The 20,660-nt window shown below is 38.3% G+C and overlaps 1 protein-coding gene across 1 annotated transcript; it reads left to right on the top strand.

Annotated features, from left to right (window-relative positions):
- Nucleotides 1-1,025: 1,025 nt before the first annotated feature.
- Nucleotides 1,026-20,413, top strand: LOC130905896 (phospholipid-transporting ATPase ID-like). Its single transcript, XM_057819673.1, has 27 exons — nt 1,026-1,080; nt 2,947-3,005; nt 3,077-3,190; nt 3,299-3,397; nt 3,486-3,547; nt 3,633-3,705; nt 3,795-3,865; nt 4,781-4,863; nt 4,942-5,100; nt 7,023-7,111; nt 7,498-7,691; nt 7,755-7,963; nt 8,036-8,079; nt 9,836-10,001; nt 10,081-10,269; nt 10,968-11,083; nt 11,158-11,322; nt 13,625-13,736; nt 13,836-13,941; nt 14,005-14,155; nt 14,319-14,502; nt 14,586-14,809; nt 15,047-15,130; nt 16,612-16,857; nt 17,206-17,344; nt 17,512-17,642; nt 20,089-20,413. Exons 1-27 carry the CDS (start codon nt 1,026-1,028, stop codon nt 20,344-20,346), a joined length of 3,582 nt encoding a protein of 1,193 aa, XP_057675656.1. The 3' UTR covers nt 20,347-20,413.
- The last annotated feature ends 247 nt before the right edge of the window (nt 20,414-20,660 follow it).

The raw sequence follows: 20,660 nt of genomic DNA on the forward strand, positions 1-20,660 counted from the left end.
AACGGTTGTTTTACTGCCCATGCTGTGTCACCATCCAGGTCCAAAGATTGCTTCATTGTTTACTTAAGCTCTAAGCAGGGAGGTTCACTAAGATTCGAGCTCCTCAATTTCAAACAAATCCTCGACTGAAAACTTCAGCACCTCCTCCTCCATCTTGCGTGCCTTTGGGTCCAGCTGGGGGCCCCAGCAGAAGCAGCAGGTTCGCTTCTCTACCAAGCTGGGGTCTGAAAGTCAAAAGTGAGTGCATATAACGGTCTGCTTTTGTTAAGCGTTTTCTTTTTACTTGTTATTTTGAGTGTTTTTTTTTTGTTTTTTTTTTTAGCACGCAGTTTTATTTTTGACATGACATGATTTCATGTCTTTGGAAGTGGTGGAAAGAAAGTATACATCTAATCAAGACCTAGCCCTTAACCATCTTATTGGAGATGCATTTTCATCAAAGTTTAAGATGTGAAACATTTTTTTTTAAGAATTAATGATAAAATGTTGCACCTCTATTTGGATTGACTAAAAGTATAATAATAATAATTGTCTGAAATACCACCTTTTTGTTATATTTATAAAACAAATAATGTAAATTCAATGACATTTGCAAACACATGAACTCTTCATCAAGTATTGCCCCCCCAAAAAAAGTGTCTGACATGAATAAGTCAAAAGCCCATAGTCATATCATTACTATTATCTTTCCATCTATAAATCTTCAGTCAAAGATTTAACTTTGGTGCAAAGGCTTTAGTAGGGAGTGGCCCACCATAAGTACAGGACTATTAATACTGGTACCAATGTAATCTTTTAAAGCACTATGTTGTCCTTGAGAGTGTCCCCCTCAGGAAGTTGTTTTATTGTTTGTTTTGTCTTTTGTGGGTGTGTCAGTTTGCTGAGAAGTTACATAGATTTCGGCCAGTAAGACAAATGAATGAGATTAAGCTTTTAAATTAGTTACGAGTCAAATAGATTGCAATATAAAATCCTAACATTAAAATACATCTTCTACATATTCAATACAGATAAACAAAGATAAGATGGGATCTATGGTGTCCTACGTTGCTCAATTGTGTGGGCAGCAAAAAAAGCAAGGTGAGCCTCAGTCCTTTTTTTTTTTTTTTTTTTTTTTTGTAACACCTTTGTGTGGTTTATTACTGAAGTATCTGGGAAATGACAAGGCATATACAGTGGGGGAAAGAGTATTTAGTCAACCAATAATTACAAGTTCTCCCACTTAAAAATATTAGAGAGGCCTGTAATTGTCAACATGGGTAAACCTCAACCATGAGAGACAGAATGGGGGAAAAAAAAAAACAGAAAATCACATTGTTTGATTTTCAAATAATTTATTTGCAAATCATGGTGGAAAATAAGTATTTGGTCAATACGAAAAGTTCATCTCAATACTTTATTATGTACCCTTTGTTGGCAATAACGGAGACCTAACGTTTTCTGTAACTCTTCACAAGCTTTTCACACACTGTTGCTGGTATTTTGGCCCATTCCTCCATGCAGATCTCCTCTAGAGCAGTGATGTTTTGGCGCTGTCGTTGGGCAACACGGACTTTCAACTTTCTCCACAGATTTTCTATGGGATCGAGATCTGGAGACTGATTAGGCCACTCCAGGACCTTGAAATGCTCCTTATGAAGCCACTCCTTTGTTGCCCTGGCTGTGTGTTTGGGATCATTGTCATGCTGAAAGACCCAGCCACGTCTCATCTTCAATGCCCTTGCTGATGGAAGGAGATTTTCACTCAAAATCTCTCGATACATGGCCCCATTCATTATTTCCTTTACACAGATCAGTCGTCCTGGTCCCTTGGCAGAAAAACAGCCCCAAAGCATGATGTTTCCACCCCCATGCTTCACAGTTGGTATGGTGTTCTTCGGATGCAATTCAGTATTCGTTCTCCTCCAAACACGAGAACCTGTGTTTTTACCAAAAAGTTCTATTATGGTTTCATTTGACCATAACACATTCTCCCAGTCCTCTTCTGGATCATCCAAATGCTCTGTAGCGAACCGCAGACAGGCCTAGACTTGTACTTTCTTCAGCAGGGGGACACGTCTGGCAGTGCAGGATTTGAGTTCCTGGCGGCGCATTGTGCTACTGATAGTAGCCTTTGTTACTGTGGTCCCAGCTCTCTGTAGGTCATTGACTAGGTCCCCCCGTGTGGTTCTGGGATTTTTGCTCACCGTTCTTGTTATCATTTTGATGCCACGGGGTGAGAGCTTGCATGGAGCCCCAGATCGAGGGAGATTATCATTGGTTTGTATGTCTTCCATTTTCTAATAATTGCTCCCACAGCTGATTTTTTTACACCAAGCGTTTTACCTATTGCAGATTCAGTCGTCCCAGCCAGGTGCAGGTCTACAATTTTGTCTCTGGTGTCCTTCGACAGCTCTTTGGTCTTGGCCATAGTGGAGTTTGGAGTGTGACTGACTGAGAGTGTGGACAGGTGTCTTTTACCCGTAATGAGTTAAAACAGGTGCCATTAATACAGGTAATGAGTGGAGCATCGTTAGACCTCGTTAGACCTCATTAGAAGAAGATCGACAGCCAGAAATCTTGCTTGTTTGTAGGTGAGCAAATACTTATTTTCCACTCTAATTTGGAAATAAAATCTTTAAAAATCATACAATGTGATTTTCTGTTTTTTTTCCCACATTCTTTCTCTCTTGGTTGAGGTTTACCCATGTTGACAATTACAGGACTCTCTAATCTTTTCAAGTAGGAGAATTTACACAACTGATGGTTGACTAAATAATTATTTGCCCCACTGTATATGGACACTTGTGTTTAGTATTGCTGACACAAGAAAACAAATTGTGTAAATCAAATTAGAACAAGAAGGTAACATGATCGGACTTATTAGTCCAAAAACATCTTAGCCATACTCTGTGGGTCTTCTGAAATGTTTTATTTTTAGGACAATCTTTTGTTTTTCATGAACAGAGGTGGAGAGACAATTACGGGCCAATGATAGACCTTTCAACCTTTCCTACCACTATGCTGTGAGTACACAAGATGGATGAAATCACACAGCATCAATCTAACTGTGAATTCTCACCTTTGCTTTCTTCAGAATAATGCCATCAAGACATCAAAATACAACATATTTACCTTTCTGCCGCTTAATCTTTTCGAGCAGTTCACGAGGCTCGCCAACTGCTTCTTCCTATTCCTCTTCACCCTTCAGGTATCTTACTATTTATATTCAGTTGCCAATCTAAATTTGTAAGTTCATCAAATAGGCTTAAAATATATACAGATGCATCACTGCGCATTATTCTCTTTCTTCTGACAGCTCATCCCACAAATTTCTTCACTGGCCTGGTTTACCACAGCTGCTCTTCTCATTTTGGTGCTTTCTATAACAGCGGTCAAAGATGCTGCAGATGACATAGTAAGCATACATTACAATTAAAATGTGACATATTTTCTAATAGCATAAGCTACAGCATTCTGTTATCTTTCTTTCTTTTAATAAACAGAACCGACATAAAAGTGACAACCAAGTGAATAACCGTGAAGTGAGCGTCCTTGTCGAAGGAGAGTGAGTTATTGCTCTTTTAGAAAAAAAATTACATTCTTATATCCATATATTTGGTTTAATTTTGTTCATATGTTTGTTTTGTCAGGCTTAGAACTGAAAAATGGAAGAATATTCAGGTTGGAGATGTTGTTAAACTGGAGAATAACCAGTTTGTCACTGTAAGTTGTACAACATTGCTCGAATACTTTATTAGAAGTTAATAGATTTATAGGATTCTTATACTATTTTCTGTGTGCTTAATTTCCAGGCAGACCTTCTTTTGCTCTCCAGCAGCGAGCCTCTTAATGTGGTTTATGTTAAAACAGCAGAATTAGATGGGTACGTGTTAAATGTGTTATTTGTTATTGTAAATGTGATATTTAAAGTGTAATCATATTTTTTGTTTTTGTAGGAGGGTGTAAAACAACTTTTAATTGAAGTTACTCATGCAACACTTCTAAATACACAAAACTGCAGGCTAAAATGTTCTATGCAAAAACTTTTAGTGCAAAATATCCCTATAAGAATATCTCTTAATATTTAAAACATGAGAATAGTTAAACATTAATGAGTTCCAGTAAAAGGAACTGGGAGTGAAGATTATACAAATCACTTTAAATTTCAAATAGACCCAGCCATTGTGTGAACAAGCACTTTCAATTTGCGTTTAATGAAAGAAAGATTAAGTAGACGGCATGGTGGCAGAGTGGTTAGTGCCATCATGGGTTCAATCCCAGGCTCTGGCCTTCCTGTGTGGAGTTTGCATGTTCTCCCTGTGCCTGCGTGGGTTTTCTTGGCGTACTCCCCCCCATTCCAAAAACATGCATGGTAGGCTGACCGAACACTCTACATTGTCCCTAGGTATGAATGTGTGCGCAAATGATTGTTTGTCTCCTTGTGCCCTGCGATTGGCTGGCAAATGATTCAGGCTGTATCCTGTCTATTGCCCATAGTTAGCTGGGATTGGCTCCAGCACCTCCGTGACCTTTGTGAGGATAAGCGGCTTGGAAAAATTTTCTATACGGAGTAGGTTAGTGTAGCGGCTTGGAAAATTAATGAATGAATTTTTAAATAATTTTCGTTTCTTAGTGTACATTTTTGCACATTCTATGGTACTTGCTTTATTAGCATTGCAAGTGAGCTGGATCGACCCAGTCAATCTTCTTATTGAAAACTGTATTGTTGAATATTAATTTCTAATCTTCAGAAAATGATTTCTTATCATCCTTCCAATGTCCTCATTGTCTCCTCTAGTGAAACCAATCTGAAGGTGAAACAAGCGTTGACTGTCACTGGAAGGATGAGAGATAGCACTGAAGCACTGGCCAGCTTCAATGGTGACACCAGAAATTTTTACAAAAATCAAACTGATACACGTGCACAAAGATAACACTGTCCTCTGTTTTGTGTTTCAGGGGAAATAAAATGTGAGCCACCAAATAATCGTCTGGAAATTTTTAAAGGGACATTGACAGTAGATGGACAAATGTATTCTTTGGATAATGACAGAGTGCTTTTACGTGGATGCTCTGTGAGAAACACAGAGTGGTGCTTTGGACTGGTTATCTTTGGAGGTAAACAGCAGCTACACGGCTAGCCACCTAAAAACCTTAAAATTCAGAGGAAAAAATACATCACTTATATATCTGGCCAAAAGTTTTGGCACCCCTGCAATTCTGTCAGATAATGCTCAATTTCTCCCAGAAAATGATTGCAATTACAAATGCTTTGGTAGTAATATCTTCATTTATTTTTGCTTACAATGAAAAAACACAAAAGAGAATGGAGAAAAAGAGAATGTAGAAAAAAAATTAAATCATTATCATTTTACACAAAACTCCAAAAATGGGCCAGACAAAAGTATTGGCACCCTTTGAAAACTCATTTGATGCTTCTCTAATTTGTATAATGCACCTGTTACTTATCTGTGGCACATCACAAGTGGTGGCAATAACTAAATCACACTTGGAACCAGTTAAAATTGATTAAAGTTGACAACCTCAGTCCTGTGTCATTGTGTGTACCACATTGAGCATGGAGAACATACAGAACACCAAAGAACTGTCTGAGGACTTGAGAAGCAGAATTGTGAGGAAGCATGGGCAATCTCAAGGCTCCAAGTCCATCTCCAAAGACCTGAATGTTCCTGTGTCTGCCGTGCGCAGTGTCATCAATAAGTGTAAAGCCCATGGCACTGTAGCTAACCTCGATAGATGCGGACGAAAAAAAAAAATTGACGAGATATTTCAACGAAAGATTGTGCGGATGGTGGATAAAGAACCTCGACTAACATCCAAACAAGTTCAAGCTGTCCTGCAGTCCGAGGATACAACAGTGTCAACCTGTACTATCCGTCGGCGTCTGAATGAAAAGGGACTTTATGGAATGATACCCAGGAAGACTCCACTTCTGACCCAGAGACATAAAAAAGCCAGGCTGGAGTTTGCCAAAACCTACCTGAGAAAGCCAAAAACGTTTTGGAAGAATGTTCTCTGGTCAGATGAGACAAAAGTAGAACTTTTTGGGAAATAGGCATCAACATAAAGTTTGCAGGGGGAAAAAATGAGGCCTTCAAAGAAAAGAACACGGTCCCCACAGTCAAACACGACGGAAATCCCCTGATGTTTTGGGGTTGCTTTGCTGCCTATGGTACTGGACTGTTTGACCGTGTGCATAGCATTATGAAGTCTGAAGACTACCAACAAATTTTGCAGCATAATGTAGGGCCCAGTGCGAAAAAGCTGGGTCTCTCTCAGAGGTCACGGGTCTTCCAGTAGGACAATGGCCCAAAACATACTTCAAAAAGCACTAGAAAATGGTTTGAGAGGAAGCACTGGAGACTTCTAAAGTGGCCAGCAATGAGTCCAGACCTGAATCCCATAGAACACCTCTGGAGAGCTCTGAAAATGGCAGTTGGGAGAAGGCACCCTTCAAATCTCAGAGACCTGGAGCAGCTGGCCCAAGGAGAATGGTCTAAAATTCCAGCAGATCTTTGTAAGAAACTCATCGATGGATACCGGAAGCGGTTGTTCGCAGTTATTTTGTGTAAAGGTTATGCTACCAAGTATTAGGTTGAGGGGGCAAATACTTTTGTGCGGCCCATTTTTTGAGTTTTGTGTAAAATGATAATGATTTATTTTTTTCATTCACTTTTGTGTTTTTTTTTCATTGCAAGCAAAATAAATGAAGATATTACTCCTAAATTATGTGTAATTGCAATTATTTTCTGGGAGAAATTGAGCATTATCTGACAGAATTGCAGGGGTGCCAATACTTTTGGCCAGCAGTGTAAGTAATGTATTTTCCCCCCCTGAATTTCAAGGTTTTGTGTGACTGTTGAGGTCAATTTTACACCGTATATTTGAGGTTTGATGCAAATATTCAGGTGCTTGACTTGGAGCTTAAGAAACATGTGTTTTACTTCCCCTGTTGCTATTTTGCTGAATATGTCCAATGTGCATAACGATTTATTTAAGACTAGAGCGTATCTTTGCAGGTCCAGACACCAAGCTGATGCAGAACAGTGGAAAGACAACTTTTAAACGGACTGGGATTGATCACCTCATGAATGTGTTAGTTCTTTGTGTGAGTTTCATTCACACATACACATCAGAAACAAAAAGATGTTCCTGTGCTTGTGTGGTGTTTCTCATGCATCTTCTCCAACATTACATTAAAGTGTCTAATGTAATGTTGTCACCGGGTTTAAATATGAGTGTGAATGTTTTTGGGCTTTATATTGCTGCAATTGGTTGGCAAACAATCTGTCAACCAGGTGATCCAAGTCACATATAGATCATCTCTAATGCTATAAATACAACAGACTGATCTCTCATAGAGATTCTATGCAATGTAGATCACATTCTTCAGTTTGCCTCATAGTACATGTTGATATGACATAGGCAATATAAAGTTATAGTTTTTTTGTCTTGGTTCTCCTCTTCTTCTTTTTTTTTTCTTTTTTTCATCAGATTTTTGTTTTTCTGCTGTCCATCTGCTCCGTTCTGGCTATTGGTCATGCTGTCTGGGAGACGAAGCAGGGGTCCGTTTTTGCTGTGTTCCTCCCTCCAGAACCTGACATTGAAGCTCCCGTCTCATCATTCCTCTCCTTTTGGTCTTATGTGATCCTCCTTAACACAGTGGTGCCCATGTCTCTCTTTGTTAGGTAATGTACTGACACAGAATATTTAAGGGACTTCGTTTGTCTTACACGTGGTTTATTCTCCAGTGTGGAGGCCATCCGTCTGGTAAACAGTTTTTACATTGACTGGGATAGGAAGATGTATTACCCCAAGAGTGACACTCCTGCTCAGGCAAGGACCACCACACTGAACGAGGAGCTGGGTCAGATCAAATATATCTTCAGTGACAAAACTGGTACCTTGACACAGAACATCATGACATTCAACAAGTGCTCAATCAATGGCAAAAGTTATGGTAAGCAGATAATTCAAAGCTACAAATATAACACAAACTAAAGTATTCGTTTGCATGTGTTCATTTTTTTAGGAGAGTTATTTGACCTGACAGGACAGAGGGTTGAAATTACAGAGGTAAGATTTACAAAGGGGTTAAATTTCTTTGTAAACCTGCTAAGGAAATCAAGTACAACAGTAATTTCTTACCTCTCCTTTAGATGCAATGCAGATGTTTCACTGCAATCATGAAGTAATATTCTTTTCCAGTAGAAAAATTACAGAGGCTTGTGTTTTAATGCCTGGAATTCATTATGCTGAGCCCAAGGGCGTAAGTTTGGTCTCAACATTGGTAGGGACGATATAACAGCATATAAGCTGCATGCACAATTTTTGCTGGGGACGGGACATTAATAAGACCAAACAGATTACTGAATCGGGGTCAGGGCTACATTTCTCACGAATATGATCCTAATTAAAGGGTAAATGATCTATGCAAAATAAATCTGTATTGACTTATACTAACTTTCACGCGTATTGGTTCAGGTGATACAACGTTCATTTCAAACCTTTGTTTTCAAAAACTACTAAAGAAACAGTTTGAAATGCAAGTCCCTTTATTAAAAAAAAACGGGGAGCAATCCAACAATGGGTCCACTTCTGTGGGACACTGGAGCACCCTTAGACTCAAACTAAAGTATTGTAATATATATGTTAATTAGGGAAAAAAATTAATGAAAAAAAATGATATGTCCAAGGACCGATCTACCTCTGACGCATACTAGACTTCCCCAAGACTCAAACCACAGTACTCTCATGAAATTCCGATGTATGATTTCATTTCACAATTTTTTTTTTCCATGTCAGTTCATGTTCATGTCAGTGTCCCTCTGAAGTGGACCCATTCTTGGATAGCGCCCTATGTTTTTTAAATAAAAGGACTTGCACTCTGAAGCCACCGTGCAGTAGCAAGTTCACACAGTTTAATGTTATGCTAACTCTGATGGAGGTCGGGCTTTCAGTAGCAAAATTAGTGGTGTTTCCTCCACGTCCACAACATTGACACCTTTTTACATTACTTACAGTGGCTGCTGCGGGCTGAAAAAAACCCTCTAATATCCCTCCTCTTCGAAGGGGCGGCATGTTGTCAACATAAATCTGTTGGGGCTGTGTGCGTGTGTGAGTCAGTGTGGCGGGAAAGGGGGGTTCAAGTCATCAGCCAATCAAACGTGCGTTTGAGGGGCAAAAAAAGGATCGGCGCATTCAGCAAGTGAAAAGGGATAAATGTAAGTCTGGATATAATGAAAATAATTCACTTAATAATGGTAGGGTATATTCTATTCTTACAGCATATGGGGAGACAATCTACAGTTTTATTCTATTATTGTATAAATTTAATAATTATTATTATACAACTGAACCCATTATATAATGCAAATAAGGTTGCTTAAAAGTTGGTAGGGACAATTTCAGCATCCTGAAAATTTGGTAGTGTTATGTCCCTACCGTCCCTATGCAAACCTATGCCCTTGGCTGAAGCGTTTTTTATCTTTTCCATTGTCCCGATTTGTGAACCTCCCACGGCAAATTATGTAGAACAGTTTGCCTTGTAAGACAAACAATAAACCCTTGAGTAGGACGATATTAAATGAAGAATTGCTATTAATTTATTGGAATTTGTCAGCTCTTATTCCATTTTGAAGAAGCCTTCGAAACTTTTTATATTTGTACTTTTTTCTTACACTTTTTTTTCCTTGAGACTGATGATCAATAAAATATTTTTAGTTTGGTATTTTTATGACACAAGACAACACACGTTAAAAAAATTAAGACTTTTCATAAACAATACTGTATGTGTCACTTTAAATATACTAATATATTTTTCCCCCTGTAGAATACACCAAGAGTCGACTTCTCATGGAACCAGCTAGCTGATCCAAAGTTCATTTTTCATGACCATTGTCTGGCTGAAACTGTCAGGGAGGGCAACTTGGAGGCGCAAGCCTTTTTCCGTTTGTTGGCTCTTTGCCACACCGTGATGCCTGAGGAAAAGAAAGCGGGTCAGCAAACCTTTCCTATCTGCATAGTCCATACTTGTATGACAAAACATATTTGATAATCTGTGCCCTTCCTTCCAAGGGGAACTTTATTACCAGGCTCAGTCCCCTGATGAAGGTGCTCTGGTCACTGCTGCGAGAAACTTCGGATTTGTATTCCACTCACGCACACCAGAGACCATCACAGTTGTGGAAATGGGCAAACTCGTCATCTACGAACTTTTGGCTGTTTTAGACTTCAATAATATGCGCAAGCGGATGTCAGTCATTGGTGAGAACAGTGCCCATAAGATCAACAAAAATAACAATATTTACAAAGATTTAGTTAAGCTACTTTAGAGTTTCTGGGATCCTATCGCAGTTCTCGTGAGGAGTTTGCACATTATCACTGTAGGGCTATATGAGTTTTCTAAGAGTGCTCTCATTACATTCAGTTAATTTAACAATAGCAATGTTCAGTGGTGAGTTGGAATTGTTTGTCTATACAGTATGTACCCTGCATTTGACTGTTCAGTCAAACCAGTTCAGGGCAGACTCCACCTTCCACTCAAACACTCCAAGAAGTTTCTCCTGCTGAACCATGATCTTGATGGGAAAAAAACCCCTATCAAAATTCGATGGCTAGACCATTATCAATTTAGGCCTTCATATTTTCATAATGATACACTGTGTGTAACCTTGAAGGGAAGTTTCCTCAATACAGGCTGATGACCAGGCCATGCTCTACTATTTGCCCAAAGTAGCTATAATAGGTCGCAGTTCCTAGTGACCCTAAACAAGATCAGCAGTGTATAAATTTAATGGATGGACATGTATGTACATGATGGATTTAGACATGTATATCCTATCAATTCACTATTTTGTGTGTGTAGTAAAGCATCAACGTTTTGTCAGAATAACTGAATTCACTCCATCTTCCTCCAACATCCTCATTCATTCAGAACTTTATATTTTCACTGTAATTTCTAGTGCGTAGCCCTGAGGGGAGATTAACTCTATACTGCAAAGGAGCAGACACCGTGATGTATGAGAGACTCCACTCCTCCTGTAACACACTGATGGGCGTCACCACCGGACACCTCAATGTACCATTTTTTTCTCTTAAAATATAAATCTTGGTTTATGGTTGTTTTATTTCTGTTCTCATCCCTAATTTTAGGAATATGCAGGTGATGGTCTTCGCACTTTGGTTCTAGCTTACAAAGATTTGGATGAGAGCGCCTTTAAAGAGTGGATGCAGCGTCACTATGAGGCCAGCATATCCATCAACGGAAGAGATGAGAAACTCGATGAGCTGTATGAAGAGATTGAGAAAGACTTGTTGGTTGGTTCATTAGTTGAGTACTTTGTTTGACGTTAGGTGGTAGATGGAGCTTAGGTGAAGAAAGTTTCCTTTTAAAACAAACATAATTTAAAGCAACACTAGGTAACTTTTTAACCTTTATATAAATATTTTCATAAATTTGTGATAATATGTCGACTGACAACTACACTGGGGAGAACAAGTATTTGATACACAGTCATTAGCAGTGTATCAAATACTTGTTCTCCCCACTGTAGTTGAATGACAGCTCTTTTATATCTTGAGGGGGTCTGTATCACTTTCACTAGCACTAATTAACTTTGAGGTTGGTGGCAGGACCCCTGCCACACACACACACACACACACACACACAAAAAACCCCTACAAATTTGCTGCTTTACCATATACGTCACTTCCCCCTTCCCTCATTCATTATAAAGACGGAAGTCGATGCGAACGCTTTCGTGCGAATGCTACAAATATGGCAGAGCAACAAGAGACAAAAGTTTTGTCTGAGGAGGGGAAAAAAAGAGAGGCTATCAGAATATACAGGCAGACCACAAGACCAAGACTGCCCTGCTTAACCAGCGCTGCCACCTGAAAGGGTCGAAGATTTTTTTGAAAGACAACTTAACTCGCCAACACCTGGGTCTCGGATTGCAGGATCCTTATCAAGATGCAAGATATGAAGATTAAAACTATAAGGAGTCTTGAAGAGCTGACCCCACTCAAAAATTAATGATGACATCTGAAACCACACTTCGATTAAAACTGGATGAACAGATTGAGTGCCATGATGACCCAAATGATTAGTTTGATCCGATCCACAACTTCTACAATAGCATGTTGGATAACTGTAAATACTACACAGCGGACCAGTAAAACAACTCTGTGGATGTGGACGGTAAGCTGAAACTTATCAACGGCAGGAGTCTCTACAAGAATTTTGAACACATTAAGGATTATATACTAAAGATAACAAAGGCTCTGACTTTAATTTGCACTGATATAACATATCACAAATGAATTAAGGGGGCATCTAAGGGGGGAGGGGGTGTGGCCTTGTTTGTTAATGAAAATTTTAAGTTTGAAATCCTACATGAAATGTCAATTAGGACGGACAGTCTCCTGGAATGTATTACAATTGAGCTCCTTATCCCCAGTTGTAAAAACATAATTATCTGCTGTGTCTTCCGAGCTCCTGATTCAAATGTCCAGCTTACTGAGTATATGGAAAAGATACTGTTTAAAACGAATAATAAGCGTGTCTTTTGTTGTGGAGACATTAATCTTGTGATAAAACATGTACAACATGTTGCTGGATTTTTCCTCATACATTCATATCTGATGAAACTGTTACAGTGATCTTTGTGTGCGGCAATTGTTGCCACCATGTACACCTTAGGAATGTTCCCTTTAAAGAGACTTATAAGAAAAGCATTTTGAGTCGCTACTCACACCAGCTGTGATAACACACAACATTTTTGCCAAACACATAGCCACAACAAAATGTTCCCACAAAAAATAGATGCTAGAATGTCATCGACAATTACTAAGCCATAACTTGTACTTCATGAAACTCAGACCACTAATCTTGTGCACGAGAGCTGCTTGACTGGACGCTGAGTTATTGTAAACCCAGATTGTTGATTGTGTTATTGTGAAGTTTGTGGCCATGTGATGTATGTAACTGTACCATGTCTGATTGTGCGTCTTTAGCTGTATGGGGGGACGGGAAAATGATAAGCTTATGCTTCCTCCCATCTGCCTTTGTCTTTTTTCTTCGGTTCTTTCTTCCTTCGGGCAAAACATATCACATTTTGTAATTGTCAATGATTGTCAATGATACCGATGATGATGACAATAAATATTTAATTCATTCATTCATTCATAAACATTGGCCCAGCTTTCACTCGCTGACGTGACACCCCCACTGCTGACGTGTTCGGATGGGGTGGGGGGTTTAGCCACACTAAACCATTGTTTAGCGACAACTGGATTCACAACCTTATTACTATTCATCCTTCACACAGACGCTGGAAACAGAAATGTTGTTTAATCCATCTGCAGGCGACCGGGAGATTGATTTTTGATTCATTGATGATTTTACGACATTGTTAGGGTGTGCGTTGGTCCTCATGGGAAACAGTCTTACATAAGGCAAAACACTACCGCTTTTTGCCACCGGCCTCGCTAAAATCGACCAAACTGGAAAGTTACAAAGTGTTGCTTTAATTTAGAGCATGTATTGTAAATCAAAGTAGGTAAATGGAGGAAATTTTTTACCTTATGTTACATGCATACTAAATTCCCACTTCTTTAGCTGCTGGGAGCAACAGCTGTCGAAGACAAGTTGCAGGATGGTGTCCCACAGACAATCGAGCAACTGGCCAAAGCTGCCATCAAAATCTGGGTGTTGACTGGGGATAAACAAGGTTATTTTCTGCTGCCTGACATTATGTATTGACATGTATAATTAATATTATTTTGTCGAATTCAATGAATTAAAGTTCATAAAATATGTTCATAAACAGAGACTGCAGAGAATATTGGCTATTCATGCAACATGCTGCGAGAGGAGATGAAGGATGTGTTCATCATTTCAGCAAATACGATGGAAGGAGTCAAAAACGAGCTTCAGTAAGTCTGTCATGAGCCAAATAATTTCACAACATACCCACCTTCACATCGTTTTGTTTTTAGGCTTGCAAGAAGGAAAATGTGCCCAACAGCAGCAGAGAAACCAAATGTGACCAAAGCTCATGTCGGCCTCTTGTGGCTGCAGAAGACAGAAACTATTCATGATGATAAAGTCGATGGAGAATATGCTCTTGTCGTAAATGGACATAGTCTGGTATGATTAAAAAAAAAAATCTATGATTGCAATGCCAAAAAATAAATAATTTATTCAAAAGAAAGAGAAAAGTTAATGTGTTTGTTTCTAGCCTAACCAAAGGAAGATTTGACTTCATTTTACGACAGACAACCAACGTTTCCTTGTCTTCCTTTTTTTTCAGGCCTTTGCCTTGGACAAAGATTTAGAATTGGAACTTTTGAGGACGGCATGTATGTGTCAAACAGTGATTTGCTGTAGGGTGACTCCACTACAGAAAGCCCAAGTTATTAAACTAGTCAAGAAATATAAACAGGTGGTCACCCTGGCAATTGGGGATGGGGCTAATGACGTTAGCATGATCAAGGGTAAACTCAATCACGTATAATACAACAGAGCTTTAAAGAAATGTTAAAAGAAAGTAATTGTCTTATTCTTGTTTGTCTTGCAGCTGCACACATTGGTGTTGGTATAAGTGGTCAGGAAGGTATGCAGGCTGTTCTGTCCAGCGACTTTTCCATTGCCCAGTTCCGCTATCTGCAGCGCCTTCTGTTGGTGCATGGGCGCTGGTCATATCTGCGCATGTGCAAGTTTCTAAACTATTTCTTTTACAAAAATTTCACCTTCACCTTGGTTCATGTCTGGTATTCCTTCTTCAGTGGTTTTTCGGCACAGGTGAGGAACATGACGAACATGACAAAATGATAAAAAAAAAACAAAAACAAAACCAGGTTTTTACACCTGCGTCCCGTAGAACGCAGCAACGGTCCAATAAACATGTTCTGCATTTTTTTTTTTTTTTTTTTAAATATGAAATGGTCTTTATTTTTAGGTGTTAATGACACATTTACTCATAAATACTGCTAGTAAATCAAATGTATTTGCATGTTCACTTTTTCTTCTTATTCATAGACTGTGTATGACCAGTGGTTTGTCAGCATGTACAACGTAGCGTACACGGTACTCCCTGTCCTTGGTATGAGTCTCTTTGATCAGGTATTCAACTTCAACATCTCCAAAGAAGGGCTATTCACACACAAATGGGAACGCATATAGAGAGATGACATAACAATAATCAGAGGCATATATATACAGTGGGGCAAATAAGTATTTAGTCAACCACCAATTGTGGAAGTTCTCCTACTTGAAAAGATTAGAGAGGCCTGCAATTGTCAACATGGGTAAACCTCAACCATGAGAGACAGAAAGTGAAAAACTAAACAAAATCACATTGTTTGATTTTTAAAGAATTTATTTCCAAATTAGAGTGGAAAATAAGTATTTGGTCACCTACAAACAAACAAGAGGCTCCACTCATTACCTGTATTAATGGCACCTGTTTTAAATCATTATCGGTATAAAAGACACCTGTCCACACTCTCAGTCAGTCACACTCCAAACTCCACTATGGCCAAGACCAAAGAACTGTTGAAGGACACCAGAGACAAAATTGTAGACCTGCACCAGGCTGGGAAGACTGAATCTGCAATAGGTAAAACTCTTGGTGTAAAGAAATCAACTGTGGGAGCAATTATTAGAAAATGGAAGACACACAAGACCACCGATAATCTCCCTCGATCTGGGGCTCCATGCAAGATGTCACCCCGTGGCATCAAAATGATAACAAGAACGGTGAGCAACAATCCCAGAACCACATGGGGGGACCTAGTGAATGACCTACAGAGAGCTGGGACCACAGTAACAAAGGCTACTATCAGTACCACAATGCGCCGCCAGGGATTGAAATCCTGCACTGCCAGACATGTCCCCCTGCTAAAGCCAGTACACGTCCAGGCCTGTCTGTGGTTCGCTAGAGAGCATTTGGATGATCCAAAAGAAGACTGGGAGAATGTGTTATGGTCAGATGAAACCAAAATAGACCTTTTTGGTAGAAACACAGGTTCTCGTGTTTGGAGGAGAAAGACAACTGAATTGCATCCGAAGAACACCATACCCACTGTGAAGCATTGGGGTGGAAACATCATGCTTTGGGGCTGTTGTTCTGCTCTAGAGGAGATCTGCATGGAGGAATGGGCCAAAATACCAGCAACAGTGTGTGAAAAACTTGTGAAGAGTTTGGCCTCCGTTATTGCCAACAAAGGGTACATAATAAAATATTGAGATGAACTTTTGGTATTGACCAAATACTTATTTTCCACCTCGATTCGCAAATAAATTCTTTAAAAATCAAACAATATGATTTTCTGTTTTTTTTTTTTCCACATTCTGTCTCTCATGGTTGAGGTTTACCCATGTTGATAATTACAGGCCTCTCTAATATTTTCAAGTTGGAAAACTTGCACAATTAGTGGTTGACTAAATACTTATTTGCCCCACTGAATATTTATCTTCTCTGAAAACAAGTTTCATTATGGTATGGTTAGCTTAGTGTAGGTGTAACATTAGTATACAGTACATACACCACACTGCCCCATGATAGCAGAAACAGCACACTGAACAATTTTGTATTCCTGTAGGATGTGAATGACAGGTGGAGTGTCCAGTATCCTCAGCTCTATTCTCCAGGGCCTCTCAACATTTACTTCAATAAGAAGTCCATGGTGTACTGCATGATCCACAGTTGCTACAGCTCCCTCATTGTGTTCTTCATTCCTTGGGCAGCTATACAGGACACAGTGGGAGATGACGGAAAAGATATTGCAGATTATCAGTCCTTTGCATTAGTGGTGCAGACTTGTCTTCTCATAATAGTCAACATCCAGGTGAGAAAGGACACCATACTTAGGCACCTACTAAGTGGTCCTATTTGAATCAGTAACACGTTTACTAACAAGGTCCAAAGAGAGGGCAGGACAGAAATCTGCACCCCCCCCCCGAAAATGAATGATTATATAAGGAACAAAATGTCTTTTTTTTTTTAAATTTCATTTTAATATTATTAATTACAATTTAATGTGTGTATAAAAACTTCCCATTCTGATGTAAATATTTCAATATATTTGATATATTTTCAATCTATTCACCTTACGATAGAAATTGGGAACTATGTACATCCATCTATCTACTACATATTTACTTGATGTTGTTATTATTGTTTTTTGATGTTTCAGCTCTGTCTAGACACACATTACTGGACAGTTTTGAACCAGTCCTTCATGTGGAGCAGCCTAGTATTCTACTTTGCCACCACATTCGCAATGCATAGTAATGACATGTTTTCCATATTCACCTCTGCATTCCCTTTCATCGGTGAGTCACTTAAAAAAAAAAAAATCTGTTGCCTTATTCTTTCCCTTTTTGTTTTAAACTGCTCACAATATAGTTGCCATTTTGTTTTCAAAGAACTAAACCCAGAGATAACTAAAATGTTGATGAAAATATTAAACTTGCAATTATGACTGTTTTTGGGATTGCAGGAACAGCAAGGAACTCTTTGAGCCAGCCTAATGTTTGGTTGACAATTTTCTTGACATGCCTCCTCTGTGCTCTTCCGGTGATAGCGTTCCGTTTTATGACCATTGTGCTTTTGCCCACCATCAATGACAAGGTATCAACAAAACACATATTTATTTATAAAGCACTTTAAAAAAACAAGACGTTGGCACAAAGTGCTGTACATGATGTACAAAGATGCAGTAACATAGAATAGATAAAACAAACAAGTAAAAACTACAATAAAAGAACAAACCATAAAATAATAACAGGTGATCAATCATGTAATTCCACTTTTTTCCGCATTGTTTCATGCATCCGATAGATCAAAGTGAGTGTTACGTAGCTGAAGTTTGTCATCTATACAGAGGTGGGTTTTAACTCGTTACATTTACTCCGTTAGTTTTAATTGTGTTACTTATTAAGAAAAATGTACTTTTAAGAGTAGTATTACTAAGCTATACGTTTTACTTTTACTTGAGTAGATTTGTGAAAATGAAATGATACCCTTACTCCGCTACTTTGGACTACACGAGTCGTTACAATTTTCCTCTTTATTCTACATATTAGATTTTCCTTTTTTCCCCCAGTGATGCAAACAGTAGCTCTACCAGTTTCACCAATGAGACGTGGCAACAATAATCACATGACTTCATTATACCAATCAGACTCAAGCCCGTTCACTCAAGTGGCTTCTTCAAAGCACTGTAAAAAATAAAGCATTTGACATAGAGTGTGCGGATTTTAACCTCCCTCCCAGTTTTTATTTGACGCTGATTGACCACAGAAAACCGGAGATATGATCCTTTAATTTCATAATAGGAAGTATGAAGGAACTATTCACTGTTCAACAATTCAAACGAGGAACTATTGTCTCCACAAGAGGGCACTCAATTACATTTTTTTAATTTATTTTTTTTTGGGGGGGGGGGGTGGTATTTCTTTGGCTTAATGTGGTTATGTAATAGGTTAAAGTACAGTATAATAATAACATAAAATACATAAACATAAAATAACAGCAAAAAATACTATTGTTAAAAAAAATCAAACATCATAAGCAGTTGCTCATTACTTGAGTATTGTTTTCACCAAATACTTTTCTTTTTACTTGTACTTGAGTACATTTAAAAAAAAAAAAAAATTATGACTACTCTTACATGGGTAAAACCTTTGGCTAATCTACCACCTCTGCATATTTGTGTATAATTTATGTTAATTAAACCACTCTGCAACGTAGAAGAATTGAAATTGATGACAGTTTGTCGTCACATTGCCCCTTTTTGTGCTTTCTCACTCCCGCTCGCCAATGGCCCTGCAGCATCTTGATATAAACACTTGCCCACCATCTAAACCACTCACTAACGGCCAATCAGAGTGAAAGTAGTGTGATACTATTGTTCTCTTCATTACAAGTTAGCCAAATGAAGTCATGAAAGGTTACTCATAATTAACACTGCTCAATAGTGCATCATTTCAGGATTTTTTTTTTTTTTTTCTTATCCCAACAAGCACATATTGCATTTTAAGAACATGTGAACCATGCAGACGTAATTCTTTGATATTGGTATTTATTCGAATACTTGTTGACAATGTGTTTAGCCAACAGTTGTGTCAGGAAACCTGGCACAAAAAAAAAAAACAAAAAAAAAAAACTGTTGTCCAAAAGCCATTCCTTGGCATTATAATTGGGCTGTCAAACGATTAAAATTTTTAATCCAGTTAATCACACCTTAAAAATTAATTAATCGTAATTAATCGCAATTCAAACCATCTTTAAAATATGCCATATTTTTCTGTAAATTATTGCTGGAATGGAAAGATAAGACACAAGACGGATATATACATCCAACATACTGTACATAAATACTGTATTTTTTTTATTATAACAATAAATCAACAAAATGGCATTAACATTATTAACAGTCTGTTAAAGTTATCCATGGATAGAAAGAATTGTAGTTCTTAAAAGATAAATGTTAGTACAAGTTATAAAAAATGTATATAAATTTTTTTTTCTTAATTTTCAAACGAAAATAAACTAGTAGCTCGCCATTGTTGATGTCAATAATTACACAATGCTCATGGTGCTGAAACCCATAAAATCAGTCGCACCCAAGCGCCAGCAGGGGGCGATAAAACACCAAAAACACAAGTAACAAATGGACATCACACTGAGCTGTCATTTTAATTTGTTTGAGCGGTGGCATGTGCTTTAAATGCGTCAAATATTTTAAAGTGATTAATTTAAAAAAAAATTAATTATTGCCCGTTAACGCGATAATTTTTATAGCCCTAATTATAATGGATTCCTCCACAGGAACGTTCACAAAACCAAAATACATATTTGTCAGTTCATAATTGCCCAGACTATGAGCTATTTCATACATTTTTGTTCATTGAACTGCTTCTGGTACAACATTTTATCAAGCGAACAACATCCACCTCTGCCTGGATTTCAAGTTTCCATTTCTTCCTATTCTTTGCATCCATATTTAAACTCAAAAATGTGTATACACTACAAATTGGGTGTTAAAGTTTTGAGGTGTGACTCATATTCACAGGTGAGACATATGGTGCGTGAGCAGCCGCAGCCAGGTCCTGCGCCTTGTCGTCCACTAGCCAGAAGAATCAGCACACGACGTTCAAGCTATGCCTTCTCTCATACTCAGGGCTATGGTAATCTGGTGACATCACCAAGATTCTTCTTAAAGCGTCCTCTAAAGAGTCAGAAAACCTTATACAAACAAATGGACTCTCCTGTGGCCCAGAACCAGCCACAACTCTACCGTACTATGACAGACAAAAGTCTAAATGACTAAGCTAATAATTATATAGACAGCAAGTTTCAATTTAATGTTGTCTTTTCTAATTCTGACACTCACCCTACTTGCCTTGAATAATTGTTTTTTTCCCCCTACAAACAAGTCATATAAACAAGCGTTGTATGTCAAATAAAATCTTAATTTATACAGTACTTGAATGTGTTTAAATGTAACTATTACTTTTAATAACATGTATTTTAAATAGATTATGAAATATTTCACTCTGTCAGCTCTTCAGTCTGCATACAAAGTTTTTTGTGTTGTTCTTGCATTGAGGGTGCCATGAGAGATAGGTTAGGGTTTGGTCAGAA

This window comes from Corythoichthys intestinalis, chromosome 17 (genome assembly GCF_030265065.1).
Source record: "Corythoichthys intestinalis isolate RoL2023-P3 chromosome 17, ASM3026506v1, whole genome shotgun sequence".
NCBI lineage: Eukaryota > Metazoa > Chordata > Actinopteri > Syngnathiformes > Syngnathidae > Corythoichthys > Corythoichthys intestinalis.

Bases quoted from the DNA above. Each gene is read 5' to 3' on its own strand.
- LOC130905896 (XM_057819673.1), top strand. From the start codon at position 1,026: ATGGGATCTATGGTGTCCTACGTTGCTCAATTGTGTGGGCAGCAAAAA. The intron at 3,006-3,076 runs GTGAGTACACAA...TGCTTTCTTCAG, and splicing joins ACCTTTCCTACCACTATGCT to AATAATGCCATCAAGACATC. The intron at 5,101-7,022 runs GTAAACAGCAGC...GTATCTTTGCAG, and splicing joins TGGACTGGTTATCTTTGGAG to GTCCAGACACCAAGCTGATG.